The following is a 14,921-nucleotide window of genomic DNA, read 5'->3' on the forward strand; positions in this document are numbered from 1 at the left end:
CTTCCAAGTTTGATCAAGGACTATGAACCAAAAAATGTCTAAAATATCGATGAAACTGGCGTTTTTTATAAAATGACCCCAAATAAAACACTAGAAGTAAAAGGAACAAAATGTTTTGGAGGCAAACAAAGCAAGGACAGAATCACAGTGCTTATCGGCGCAAATATGGACGGTTCTGATAAACTTAAACTTTTGATAATCGGAAAATTCAAAAATCCTAGATGTTTTAAAAATGTTAAAAGTTTGCCGGTAGATTACGAAGCTAATCGTCGTGCTTGGATGAACTCAGAAATATTTATTTATATTTAGTTGGGTGAAAAAACTTGACAAACGTATGACACGTGAGAAAAGATCTATTCTATTGTTTGTTGATAATTGCCCGGCCCATCCGAAAATCGAGGGATTAAAAGCTGTAAAACTGTTGTTTTTCCCACCTAACACTACATCTAAGTTACAGCCCTGTGATCAAGGGATTATCTTTTCATTCAAAAGACATTACAGGTCATGTGTCCTTGACCATATTATTTCTTGTCTAGACAAACATATCGATAAACAGATTAACATTCTAAAAGCCATACAATGGTTTTATGCGGCATGGAAAGATGTAACACCGACGTGTATCCAGAATTGTTTTAGAAAGGCTGGATTTATGAATCGAGCACAGCATGAAATTAATGCGACCCCGCAGGGGCATGTTTCCGATTCGTCTGACACAGACGAGTTCGAGGACGATGACATTCCACTGGCTGAATTGGCATCGAAATGGAATCGCCTTAGAGTATTCAGTGACATAGACAAAAACATTTCTTTTGATGATTACATAAATGCCGATGAGAATGTTGTCTCCGTTGAGCAGAAGTCCGATAGCGATATAATAGCGGAGGTACAGCAAAAATTGAAACCCGCTGAAACCCTGTCGCAGAGTGACGAAGAGAGTGATTCTGAGACTGTTGATGACCCCCCACCCACCATGAATGAGTTTCTTAATGCTATAGACACTTGCAGACGCTTTGTTCTTTCTAAGTCTGATTCGTGTGATTCTGTTTTCGGATGTTTACATGAACTTGAGAAATTTTCAGTTGAAATAGGAAAGCCAAAAAGCAGACAAAATTAACTGATTTTTTCCGACAGTGAATGTCTTTGTACATGAACAAAACTTAAACAAGATTTACCCATGAGTGTAAATAGTTAAAAAAGCAATTTAATTTTGACGTTTTTTTTTTACAGTGTATAAATTTAAGCCAATGTAAGGTTACCAGTACCTGTGTACATATTACTTTCGGTTTATGTCAGTTTTGTGTTTATTTTGATGTGCAACTGATTTTTTTGCATTCAACATTGATATGCATAAAAAGAATAAAGTTTTGTCGTAAGTACATGATTGTCACATGTCTAGTATGTAATGCTACTGCTTATACATGTTGAACGATGCAGTGCATCGTCAGTAAGCTACACACCGTACAGAAATTCGGTTGTAACGATATTCGGATATATCGATATAGTTTTGTATGTCCCCTGAATATCGTTATAAGCGGAGTTTACTGTAGTAGTACACCATGAAGCTATAACAGTAAAAGTTTCTATGGGTGAATAAGCTCGGAAAAACCCACATTAAATTTTGCCAAGTTTGGGATAACAAATATTTTGTCAAAATTAAACAGTCCCTGATTTTAATCCATACTTTTATGTTAAATAGATGTTGTTTTTTCAAAAATCGTTTGTGTTCTTGATTAAGATAATTTTAGTATTTTGATATTAATAAAGGCTTTAAACTATTCATATGCATACCTATATTCAAAAACAATACAAATTAAGCAGGGTGAAAATTACATGTAAGTAAAGTTCATTTAGTTATAGGCTGAAAAAAACTATGAAGGCAGGACTATCATCGGAAAATGTTTTATGTTTTTAAAAAGTATGAAGCATATAGATTAGTATAATATGTAAACTCATATCTTAGTGAAAAATAATACATAAATAGTAACAAGATATAAAAAAATATCACTAATTCAGTCTTGCATTGTACATTTGTATATTAGATCTATACTTCAAATGTAAAAAATAGGTTTAAACTTAATTTTGGAGCCAGGGAGTACAATTCAGTAAACTTTTATGAGTAACCTGATGTTACTGTTATAACAATAATAAAATAAATAAATTCCATCAACTTCTGTGTAAGATACTGCATAAATGTTGGTATATAAGATTTTCATAAGACAGTTTGATGTTTGAAATGTTATGGGAAGTGTATTTGATTTTATGATTCCTTTGCTTGTTTGAATTAATGTTATCAAACTGCAATAAGAACTTGTTTTATTTTTTTGTGCGAGAAATATCTATCAAACAAAATAGCTCTTATCTACAAAAACGATTGTGGTTTATGATTACATAATAAAAGTAGTAAATTACAGATGTTTTAGTAAATAAATACCTAGCAGTATGGGGTATAACAAAGTGTTTACAGTCTTAAATTATCAAAGGCTGAAGTATTAATTTCTTATTTCATTATCTTTATTGCTGTTTATAGTACAATGGTATGCATCCAAAATGTTGTGGTTTTAATTTGTAGATGGATTATATATAAAATATATATGTGCAAGTATCTTATCTAATAATGTCAGCCTCTACGCCCAGGGGTGTATGTTTGAGCCTTACTTTTGGAATGTTTCCAGGTAAAAGATCTCAAGTAAGATTTTATTAAGCTTTCGGCAATAGGTTAATATTTAGCAGTGCCTGAGAAATCAATATTTAGATTATCTGGCCTATTGTTGGTATTAATCATGTTCTAATATTTGAGATATGTTAACTTCCTGTTAGATCAAAGTGGTAGAGAGACAGCGTTACAAGAAGGTGTATGAAGATATCATGAAGAAATTAGACAGACTAGAGAATGACTATCTACCTCAGGTCACGCTGGCACAGAAAGAGGTTTGTTCTTATTTCTTATACTTAATGTACTCATTTACTGTAGTTTGATTGACTACAATCATTTATATTTATTCAGCGCCTACATGTTAAACTTGGTACATTTTTGTCTTTGCCATTAAGTTACTTTTAAAGTTCTTCATTTCTTGAATAAGTTGCCTTGCTAATTAGTGATGCTGCATAAATTTTATAACATGATATACTTTATACAAAACTTATTTCTATATGTCCATTTGGAAAAAAATGGTCGATCACACCTGGTGTTAGGTGTGAGGACAATAGTTTTGTACCAATCTTATCTTCAACATGCATGGATGGATTTAATTATTACCTCTATTTTGTGACAATGTCACACTTATTTTTGAATTTGACTACCTTCTATTTCATACATTATAGACTTAATTAAATTTTCCACATATTTTATGACATTGTTTTTAAATATGTTTTTCTGGATTACTGAACTTACATTTATTTAAGTTATATCAATATATGGTCTTTGTAGTGGCTGTATGACACTGTAAAATGCAGCATTAAAATACAATTTGTTTACATAACAATAATTTATCATTGAAATAGGATTGACCAAGAACATGTCATGATTTTCATTCATGATTCATTGTAAATTATAGCGTTAAGTTCCTTTTTATATGCTTAAAAATGAATCACTAAAAGTGATTGTTTAAGACAAATAAAAAAAGAAAGAATTTTCAATGGTAAATAGACAATTGAATGATAAAGTTATCATGTGCAGACTGTATCAAGTGTTTTTCAGCAGTATGAGATAATGTGAACGTAATATGAGCATCCATTAACAATGCATGATAATAAATTACACACAGTAATTTTTTTATCTTCATATAAAAAGTTTAAAGGCCCATTATGCCTTAGAAATGTTTTAATTTTTATTTCTCAAAAGCTTTTTATATTTGATGTACTTTTAAAGTTTTGAAAAAGTTACTAATTTGCTAATCATCTAAACCATCTTTTTTCTCTGTTGCTTCTTAGCAATTAGCTCAGTTATAGTGATTTAGTATTTTGTATAGAAGTCTAAATACTTCTTTGTTCACAATTTGCTACTTTTCTTTATGACAAATAATTTCAAAATTAGCACTAGTCTTTCATATACCAAAGCTTAATACTTATATTTGCCCATTCTAAAGAAGTAGAAATATTCGTTTGTTTCTAGGCATAATGTGCCTTTAAATCTACAAGCTCACGAGTATGAGATATATTAACAAAACCTGCTATTTTAGTTTACTATAGAATTAGAAATATTAAAGACACCATTTCTAGTGGTTCTCTCTTAGTTTTTCATTAAACAGGACATTGATATGTAACTCTTGTTTTCATGACAACAAAATCTTCTCATTAATTGTAGGCCTGTTTTGAAATAATATTAGTTAAAGTTTTAACAAATTCTTTGTATGTTTTATTTCAAAATTTTATTTAAAAGTGTAGCTGTTAGAGAAATCAAAAAGTATAAAACAGTTGTCAAAAAACACTTGTCTGATATAGAGATAATTTCATATTGTTCATTTAATTACTATGTTGACAATTTTTTCATATAAGCTACTTGACATAGTTACACATCAAGTACTTTAACATGTTATCTATTTATTTCTGTATATAAGATGTTGATTTTTTTTTCATCAAGCCAAAATGATACTGGCTTAAAATGTTAAGGTATTCATTGAGTAAAAAATGTTTTTTTTTCTTTTCTCTTTTTCTTTTCTTTTTGTGTTTTCAAAATCTAAGGAAGAAAAAACATGTATTTCTACCTTTTATAAAGTTTAAAATAATGTAGGTATTGTTATAAATTGTTCATTTACATTGTTAGACATGACCGATAGAGACTGGTAGAGACTTTCAAGTGACATATTTTGAGTTGGGGTGGGGGGAGAAATCAGGTCTGGGAATCAAAATTTAAGTTTGTATTCACTTTTTTTTTGTTTCCCGGTGACTTTTATTTATGCATGAGTTGTTATGACTAAAAGTAATAAGATTCTTGGTGTTTTCAATAAGATATTTCTATTATTTTCTTTGATTGTTGTTTGCTGTTGCCTTTCTTTGTCGTTGCTGTTAGAATTAAATAAAAGTCTTTATTGTTGTATATTTCCAGTTTGTATTCCATGATGTTAAATTTTCTCAACCTCAGGAACAGATTCTTGCAGTGGCTAATATTGGACAGGTATGTTTATTTAAATGTTAATAATTTGTAATATGTATCTCATGACTGTAACAGTTTATTTTCAGATCAATCATTTGTATTACAATGGCATGCATTATATTATCCACATGCAGTCCTGGCATTCTGTAATGGGGTCATTCTGTACATATGTATGTTACCCCTTCCTTGTCCAAGCAATAAGCTATGGTTTATATAATTCCATAGTAACATTGCCTATGGACGCTGGTCATGACAAGAATATGACCTCTTTTGATTTTTTTAGGTTCAAAGTCAATGTCACCATGGCCTTGACCTTTTAAAGCTTGTCCTACAAGTAAAGAGAACACTATAGTCTATAGTCCAAAGATTCGTTGTGGAGATGAGTTTGAGGTCAGTAGAACAAAGGTCATGGTCACTTGATCACTGAAATCTTGTCAGTTTAATTACTATAGAATGCTTTTGCCTGTAGTTCTAGGGTTAAGTTGGTCATGACTAGTAGCTGACCCTTATTGACAAAGGTGTCATTAGGTCAAAGGTCTCAATGGCACTATGTGTAAAATCCTTGTCCTTTCTGTCAATTGACAAGGAATAAGACTAAGTTAACCATTAGTTTCCCCCTTTTTTTTTTAAAGGGCAAGGAAAAGGTTTTTTGACACTTCCCCTTTTCGAGAACAAAAATTTTTTGCAGTCAAAAAATATATAATGAGGGCACAAGGTACAATGAACACTTTGGGTTTAGTTGAATATATTGTTTTTTAATTTTCTTTTTCTACCACCCTGATTATCTGCAAATTTCACTTTGGTAGTTCAGAAAAAATATTTTTTAATAAATTTGTTTTAAAATTTTGGTTGGGGGTTCTCAGGGTTTTTTTAAATTTTTCATTTTTTTTTTTGGGTTTCCCTGTGCCTTTTGGGGTTCTTTAAAAATTTTTGGATAAGATTAAATTACTGAAAAACCTTTGGGGCTGAAATTCCCCCCATTTCAAAACTGTAAATACCACCGGGTTTAAATTTATTTTTTAAATTTAAATTTAGTTTTTTTAAACTTTTATAATATAAAAAATGGGCCTTTTAAGAACATTTTTAAAAAAGTTACCTTTTAAAAAAATTTAAAACTGAATTTTTTCATGTTTTTAAAATTTTGATTAGCATGAAAAAAGGGTTTTAAAAGGGGGGCCCAATAAAAAAATTAGGGTTTGATTTTTAATATTAAAAATGGTTAGAACTGGTCTTCATCTTCAACTTTAAGACAGTGTATATTATTTATTATATATTGACAGGATACAGTACTGAGATAAGCTTAGAGGTGACTGTAGATAAAACATTAGCATACAGGTTCAACTGTGGACATGAAAAAATAGAAGATATTCTTGTGATGCATCTTCATGGGGGCAAAGTTTTTTTTTCTTTACCCTTTTTTAAAAAAACCCTGTTTCAAAAAATTCATTGTTTCAAATTACTAAAACATTTTGCAGACCCTTTTTTCCCTTAAATGTTTTTAAAACATCATTTTCTACTTTTTTAAAAATTAAATTTTTTAACACAATTTTTTCTTTTAAAAAGGGTTTTCCCAAATTTTTAAAACACTTTTTTATTAATAATATTTTTGAAATATGTAGTTATTTTGAAGGACTGTTATAGTAATAAAGACTTTTATTTATATTATTTCAAATTTGCTATTTCTGAGTGCAAGCATGATGACTACCAATTAATTTAAGGATTTAACTAACTACACTGTTGGAGCAACACCTCTAGATGCTTAAAAAAATCATGATCACAAAATGGAAAAAATAGCACTTTTTTCACCGATTCTTACATTCTTCACTCATTATTCTATATATATAATTGGTGTTATGAGATGAAATAGATGTTTTAAACTCTATTCTGTTGGATGGAAAGGCGAGATTTTTAGCTTTTGATTATTCAAGCGACTTGTCTGGTATATGCCAGAATACGGTATTTACTATGGTGCTCCAACACTTTTATTAGTCTTACACTTAATTTAATGAGTCTATTTGGATCCATATGTATAACTAATCACATATTCTGTATGACACCTTAACCTTATGTACATTCCAATAACGGGTAACTATATTGTAAGTAGTTTTGGTTCATCAATAGAAGCTCTTGTACAGATGCATGGTCCAATACGAGAAGTTCCCACAGATCAACTGGTGGATCTTGTAAGATATGACTCATTTCATCTTCCTTTTCTTGTTTAAATACAAACACATAAATAATAATGATACCACCATAGTGTCAAGCTTTTTGTAGATCACATGACTTTGTAATATAATACAGAAGCATATAGGTTTCCTTTATAATCTATACAGACATGTTGTCATATGATATTCAAAGTGTTGGTGTGACTTTAAATACAACAGATATTGGAGGAAGTACATGTATTGAAATTGATATTGTAAAAAGTTTGCTCTTGCATATATTATTGTTATTTTAAGATGTATTCTCACAGTCTGACAAGATTCATTTATTTCCCCCACTGGGAGTAGTCATATTTCATACTTGATACATAACTGAGTAATGAAAACTCTACAAAGGGAAGTGAAATAAAAAAGATAAATCATGCTCAAATATCATATACATGTATTAATATGTGAATTAATTTCACACAACTAATTTTTACATAAAGATAAAATGCATACCATTTAATTTGATTTCAATATGCATTTACTAAGTTAAACAATATTGAATATGCAATGTAAAATGATAGGCACTGATTATTAGATAAGAAGATGTAATTGCTGGATGATGATTTTAGGTTTCTCAGGTAAAAATTTGCCAGATGTTTTATTCAATGAATAGTGTATTAGCAACTTAGAATTGTAATTTCATCTAAACATATGCAGTTTATGTAAACTTTTAAACAAAAAGGGGGAAAAGGGATTTTTCTGTGAATATCCAATTTTACATTTAAGGGCTAAAAAATTTTTCCATGAATTTTTAAAAAAAAAGGGTCACTTTAAGATGGGGAGTTTTTCCAAATTTACAATCTAAAAGGGAGAGTTTGGAAAATTTTTTCAAAACCAACACTATACCATTTAAATTTTTAAACATACATAATGGTACAAAGAATTTTAAAAGAAAATTTATTTAAAACCTTTATTTTAAGTATTTGATACAAATAAACTGAGTATGCCTACAAAATGTATATACTTGCTTGTACATATATTAGAAATAAATGTACTAATTGAATTTTACTTCATATTATTTAAATACACTGTCAAAGAAATAAATTTATACCTTTTGTATATTTTTTTCTTGAGTGTACCATTAACATGCATGGTCAACAATGATTTTGTCATCACTGGGAATCAAAGCTGTGCTGTATTTAACTTAAAAGTAGATGTAACTTTTGGATGAATTCACATACAGTTTTTGAATGAAGTTTGATGAAATAAAATCATAAATGTTTTATTATTTCAGGAAAGGCCGGGTAGTTTAGATCATGTAGACATTTTGAAGGAAGGTGTCCGACTATATGCCTGTCCAAAGGAGATCTTCCGACTTGTGGATCATATATGGCAGTATGGTAGACACCAGGTCTGTTTATACTACTGTATAAGAATCAAGCTAATGTTGTACAGCAGTACAGTAGTGTGCCTGATTTGCATTTATGTTTCAAATTAGGTTAATAATCTTCTCTATACTTGTTTAAAGAAATAAATCTGTGTTCAAAATGCTGTGATAGCATTATGAACATATTTTATATTGAGTTTTTAGTAGAGTTTAACAATATCTGGGTTAGAGGTTGTGTTATGATACATGTAAACTAGCATCTTCTAGACATTGTGTCTTATTTTCCTCTATTCAAATGACATTTTTCTCCGTTAAATTCAGAAATCTGTCTCAATAAAACTATATAAAGTCATGTAATTTTGAAAGTTCAATTTGGAGTTCTCAATTTTATATGCCTTAAATAACCTGCAGGGAGCATCCTAACAGATTAAACTTGCTGAGTGAATGATTTCAGTGTTGTATAGTTAACATCAAGCCTTGTTAAGAAATATTTTTCATGGCATTGTATCAGATACAATACACATTAGTGGTAGAAATGATGTACAGCAATCACAGTGGACCTATGCAATACAGTTAATGAGTTCTTACTTTAGTATTTCAGTAATTTTGCTTCACCCTCTGGTCGCTTAGTCTAGACTTAATGTTGCCATTTCCGAGATAAACAGATTTATCGTTGAATATGACATAGGTTTTTACACTTTATGTAATTCTATGGTACAAATTGTGTGATAAATGAAAGCTAATCTTTGGCAATTTCATGTCTTTAGGGGGTATTTGTTGTTACCACTATTCAGTTTGGTTTTTATCGTCTGTACTTTAAGCTAACTACAATATTCTACTGTAATGATTGGTAGATTTTAAAGTTACAGAGATCACTTATTACATTTACTTACTAATCAAATAGATTACTTATTACTAGTAAACAATAATTTACAGATTCATTTTCTCCAATTCATAGATATACAATTTAGTTTTATTTTGATCTTTGCTATATGTTTTATCTACAGATAAGATAGATAGAAAAAGTTGATCATTAAGTTGGTCATTGATAGAAGATCATTAAATCTTGGGTCAAGCATGTTTAGTTGTTATGCCCCCACTTCGAAGAAGAGGGGGTATATTGCTTTGCACTTGTCGGTCTGTCCGTTCGTTGGTCCGTCGGTCCGTAGACCAAATGGTTTCCGAGTGATAACTAAAGAACCCTTAGGCTTAGGGCTAGGAACTTCAAACTTGGTATGGTGATTGGTCATGATCAGTAGTTGACCCCTATTGATTTTGGGGTCAATGGTCAAAGTCACATTGACCTTGTAGGTAAAAATGGTTTCCGATCAATAACTTAAGAACCCTTAGGCCCAGGAACTTCAAACTTGGTATGGTGATTGGTCATGATCAGTAGATGACCCCTATTAATTTTGGGGTCAAGGGGTCAAAGTTCAAGGTCACATTGACCTTGTAGGTAAAAACGGTTTCCGATCAATTAACTAAAAACGGTTAGGCCTAGGAACTTCAAACTTTGTATGATGATTGGGCGTGACCAGCAGATGACCCCTATTGAGCTTTGGGTCAAGGGGTCAAAGGTCAAGGTCACATTGACCTTGTAAGTAAAAACAGTTTTTGATCAATAACTAAAGAACCCTTAGGGCTAGGAACTTCAAACTTGGTATGGTGATTGATCATGACCAGCAGATGACCCCTATTGATTTTAGTTCAAGGGGTCAAAGGTCAAGGTCACATTGACTTTGTAGGTAAAAAACGGTTTCCAATCAATAACTAGAGAATACTTAGGCCTAGAAACTTCAAACTTGGGTATGATGATTGGTCATGACCAGCAGATGACTCATTGATTTTTTGGGTAAAGGGGTCAAAGGTCAAGGTCACATTGACCTTGTAGGTAAAAACGGTTTCCGATCAATAACTAAAGAACGCTTAGGCCTAGAAACTTCATACTTGGTATGATATTTGGTCATTGCCAGCAGATCACCCCTATTGAGCTTTAGGCCATGGGGTCAAAGGTCAAGGTGACATTGACCTTGTAGGTAAAAACAGTTTCCGATCAATAACTAAAAGAACGCTTAGGCCTAGGAACTTCAGACTTTGTATGATGGATTGGTCATGACCTGTAGATGACCCCTATTGATTTTGGGGTCAAGGGGTCAATGTCATATTGACCTTGTACTTAATGACAGTTTCTGACCAATAACTCAACTACTCAAGTTGCCTTGATTGATATATTTTATATTAAAGCTAAAAATGCTTTTGGTATACACATTTGAAGGTTCTTATGTAATATAACAACTTGGCTGTCATTAACTGAGGCCTACATGATTCATAAAAATTTATGCATATATTATTTGGTAAGATTTGTAATAACTAAAATTGCTGCACACAACCTATAGGGCACAATTAAATTATTACCTTGTGACTAGTCATGGACCAGTAGATACTAGATAACCCTTATTAATTGTTTGTTCATTGGGTCAGAAGTCATGCATAATAAACCTGATCACATGACTAATTGGCTGCCAACAGGGGGCATACATGTTTTACAAACATATCTTGTTATGCCCCCCATTTCGAAGAAAAGGGGGTATATTGCTTTGCACTTGTCGGTCCGTCGGTCCGTAGACCAAATGGTTTCCGAGTGATAACTAAAGAACCCTTAGGCGTAGGAACTTCAAACTTGGTATGGTGATTGGTCATGACAAGTAGATGACCCCTATTGATTTTGGGGTCAAGGGGTCAAAGGTCAAGGTCACATTGACCTTGTAAGCAAAAAACGGTTTCCGATCAATAACTAAAGAACCTTAAGGCCTAGGAACTTCAAACTTAGTATGGTGATTTGTCATGATCAGTAGATGACCCCTATTGATTTTGGGGTTAAGGGGTCGAAGGTCAAGGTCACATTGACCTTGTAAGTAAAAACGGTTTCCGATCAATAAGTAAAGAACCTTAAGGCCTAGGAACTTCAAACTTGGTATGGTGATTTGTCATGATCAGTAGATGACCCCTATTGATTTTGGGGTCAAGGGGTCAAAGGTCAAGGTCACATTGACCTCTTGGATAAAAACGGTTTCCAATTAATAACAAAAGAACCCTTAGGCCTACGCACTTCAAACTTGATATGGTGATTGGTCATGATCAGTAGATGACCCCTATTGATTTTGGGGTTAAGGGGTCAAAGGTTAAGGTCACATTGACCTTGTAGGTAAAAACGGTTTCCGATCAATAACGAAAGAAACCCTTAGGCCTAGGGACTTCAAACTTGATATGGTGATTGGTCATGATCAGTAGATGACCCCTATTGATTTTGGGGTCAAAGGGCAAGGTCACATTGACCTTGTAGGTAAAAATGCTTTCCGATCAATAACTTAAGAACCCTTAGGCCTAGGAACTTCAAACTTGGTATGGTGATTGGTCATGACCAGCAGATGACCTATTGTTTTTAGGGTCAAAGGGTCAAAGGTCATGTTTCATTGACCTTGTAGGTAAAAACAGTTTCCCGATCAATTAACTAAAAACGCTTAGGCCGAGGAACTTCAAACTTTTGTATGATGATTGGTGGTGACCAGCAGATGACCCCTATTGAGTTTTGGTCAAGGGGTCAAAGGTCAAGGTCACATCAACCTTGTAAGTAAAAATGGTTTCTGATCAATAACTTAAGAAGGCTTAGGCCTAGGAACTTCAAACTTGGTATGGTGATTTTTCATGACCAGCAGATTATCCCTTTCGATTTTGGGATCAGGGGGTCAAAGGTCAAGGTTACATTGACCTTGTAAAGTAAAAAACGGTTTCTGATCATTAACTAAAGAACGCTTCGGCCTAGGAAATTCAAACTTGGCATAGTGATTGGTCATGATCAGCAGATGACCCCTATTGATTTTGGGGTAAAAAGTCAAGGTCACATTGACCTTGTTATTGTTAAAACGGTTTCGGAATCAATAATAAAAGAACCCTTAGGCCTAGGAACTTCAAACTTGGCATGGTAATTAGTCATGACCAGCAAATGACCCCTATTGATTTTGGGGTCAAGGGGTCAAAGGTCAAGGTCACATTGACCTTGTAAGTAAAAACGGTTTCTGATCAATTAACTAAAAACGCTTAGGCCTAGGAACTTCAAACTTGGTATGATGATTGGTCTTGACCAGTAGATGACCCCTATTGAGTTTTGGGTCAAGGGGTCAAAGGTCAAGGTCATGACCAGTAGATACTTGATAACCCTTATTAATTGTTTGATCACTGGGTCAGAAGTCATGCATAATTACCTTATCACATGAATAATTGGCTGCTGATAGGGGGCATACATGTTTTACAAACATATCTTGTTCTTATAAATTTTCACTTTTGATGGTCGCACAATGAAATGATTGTTTATATTACATAAAAGCCAACAAATATTTTGTATAATTTTGCAGGAAGATTTATTCATGCAGCCAGGATTAAACACTGAGATACACCAGATTAGAGATTGTCTTGATACTGGGGTGCCAGAAACATTACGTATCCTTAATTAATATAGTCTTACACATTGTCATCACCTATATTCATACATGTGAACTTTTTTTGATGATCAAGTGGTAGATTTTTCTTAAAAAAAAGGGAGATTTAAGAATTTGCAATAAACAAAGAAGGAAGTTCTGACATCAAAATTAGGGAGATTTCTTTAACTTGTCAAAATACCCCTTATTTTAAGAAAAATCTTTGAAAATACGGCTGCAGAAAGTGGGAGTCTCCCACTTTAAGTGGGAGAGTTTACATTTATGCCTATATTACATATTTCCATCATCTATTTTATCTTTAAAGTCATTAAAACAAGTTAAAGATATTCTTCAAGTGAAAATATTTATATAACAAATATGAAAATAAAAACTCATTAAATTATATTCAATTAATATTCAACATTAATATGTCTCCCCCACCTCAGGGGGAGACATATTGTTTTTGCCCTGTCCGTCCGTCAGTCCGTCCGTCTGTCAGTCCGTCCGTCCATTCTTCGTTTCCGGACGATAACTAGAGTTCCTTTTGACCAACAGCTCTCAAACTTCATAGGATGAATGGTCTTATTGAGCAGATGATCCCTATTGTTTTTTGGGGTCAGTAGTTCAAGGTCAAGGTCACAGTGACCGTTGGTCAATTTCTCGTTTCCGGATGATAACTAGAGTTCCTTTTGACCTACAGCCCTCAAACTTCATAGGATGATTGGTCTTATAGAGCTGATGATCCCTATTGTTTTTGGGGTCAGTAGGTCAAAGGTCAAGGTCACACTGACCGTTGGTCAATTTCTCGTTTCCGGATGATAACTAGAGTTCCTTTAGACCTACAGACCTCAAACTTCATAGGATGATTGGTCTTATTGAGCAGATGATCCCTATTGTTTTTGGGGTCAGTAGTTCAAAGGTCAAGGTCACAGTGACCGTTGGTCAATTTCTCGTTTCCGGATGATAACTAGAGTTCCTTTTGACCTACAGCCCTCAAACTTCATAGGATGATTGGTCTTATAGAGCAGATGATCCCTATTGTTTTTGGGGTCAGTAGGTCAAAGGTCAAGGTCACAAAGGTTTGAAGAATTATGGAGCAGACACAATTTCATTTAATTTCATTTGTGAAACTTTATATGATATGACCATCAAGTGCAATTTCGTTTGACGCCCGCCTGCCATACGCTGATTGAATAACCAGGATTTTCAAAATTGAATACCTGGTTAAAAACAAACAGTTTAGGAAGCATCTTCTCATACAACCTTAACAATAGAAACCATCCATAGACAGCCTTCATTGAAGTGACTACCGGGTATTTACATTATCTTATCTCCATTTCCATTCCTGTTTCCATTCACAGTTATTCTCAGCAGTGGGGGAGACATGCGCTTTTTTACAAAAGCATCCTCTAGTTTTTAAATATTTTGGGGGCATACTTTGCAAAGTGGTTAATGTCGTTGACTTCAAATCACTTGCCCCTCACTGCTGTAAGGTTTGAATCATGACAGTGAATTTTTTCATCCGAAGAAGCTGTATGACCTTTACTTATAATTAGCTGGCAGTATACATTCAGTGGCGGAGGCTCTAGTTCTGTTCCTGGATGCCTTAGCAGAGCCGGTCATCCCATATTGTCTCTATGAAACTTGTTTAGAGTGTGCTAACAATTACCTACTATGTAAACAGGTAAGAATAACATTCATTCTACTTCTTAATACAATATTAATTATCAAATTGGAAGAAGGGGCGATTTTATTGTCATTTGAATGATTAAGTTATTGCTTTATTATGTATTCTGTACAGAACTTTCGACATCTTG

General features: G+C 32.9%; 1 protein-coding gene across 1 annotated transcript in view; it reads left to right on the top strand.

Moving 5' to 3' along the window:
• The window catches only part of LOC132723532 (type II inositol 1,4,5-trisphosphate 5-phosphatase-like), a 47,695-nt gene that overhangs the window by 28,341 nt on the left and 4,433 nt on the right, over positions 1 to 14,921 (top strand). Inside the window, exons 16-21 of the mRNA XM_060708263.1 lie at positions 2,818 to 2,928; positions 5,045 to 5,113; positions 7,150 to 7,275; positions 8,537 to 8,653; positions 13,042 to 13,126; positions 14,661 to 14,788. Coding sequence (XP_060564246.1) covers positions 2,818 to 2,928; positions 5,045 to 5,113; positions 7,150 to 7,275; positions 8,537 to 8,653; positions 13,042 to 13,126; positions 14,661 to 14,788 — 636 coding nt within the window. The remainder of the gene's footprint in view (positions 1 to 2,817; positions 2,929 to 5,044; positions 5,114 to 7,149; positions 7,276 to 8,536; positions 8,654 to 13,041; positions 13,127 to 14,660; positions 14,789 to 14,921) is intronic.

This window comes from Ruditapes philippinarum, unplaced genomic scaffold (assembly GCF_026571515.1).
Source record: "Ruditapes philippinarum isolate M1 unplaced genomic scaffold, ASM2657151v2 ctg169_1_1_1_1, whole genome shotgun sequence".
Lineage (NCBI taxonomy): Eukaryota > Metazoa > Mollusca > Bivalvia > Venerida > Veneridae > Ruditapes > Ruditapes philippinarum.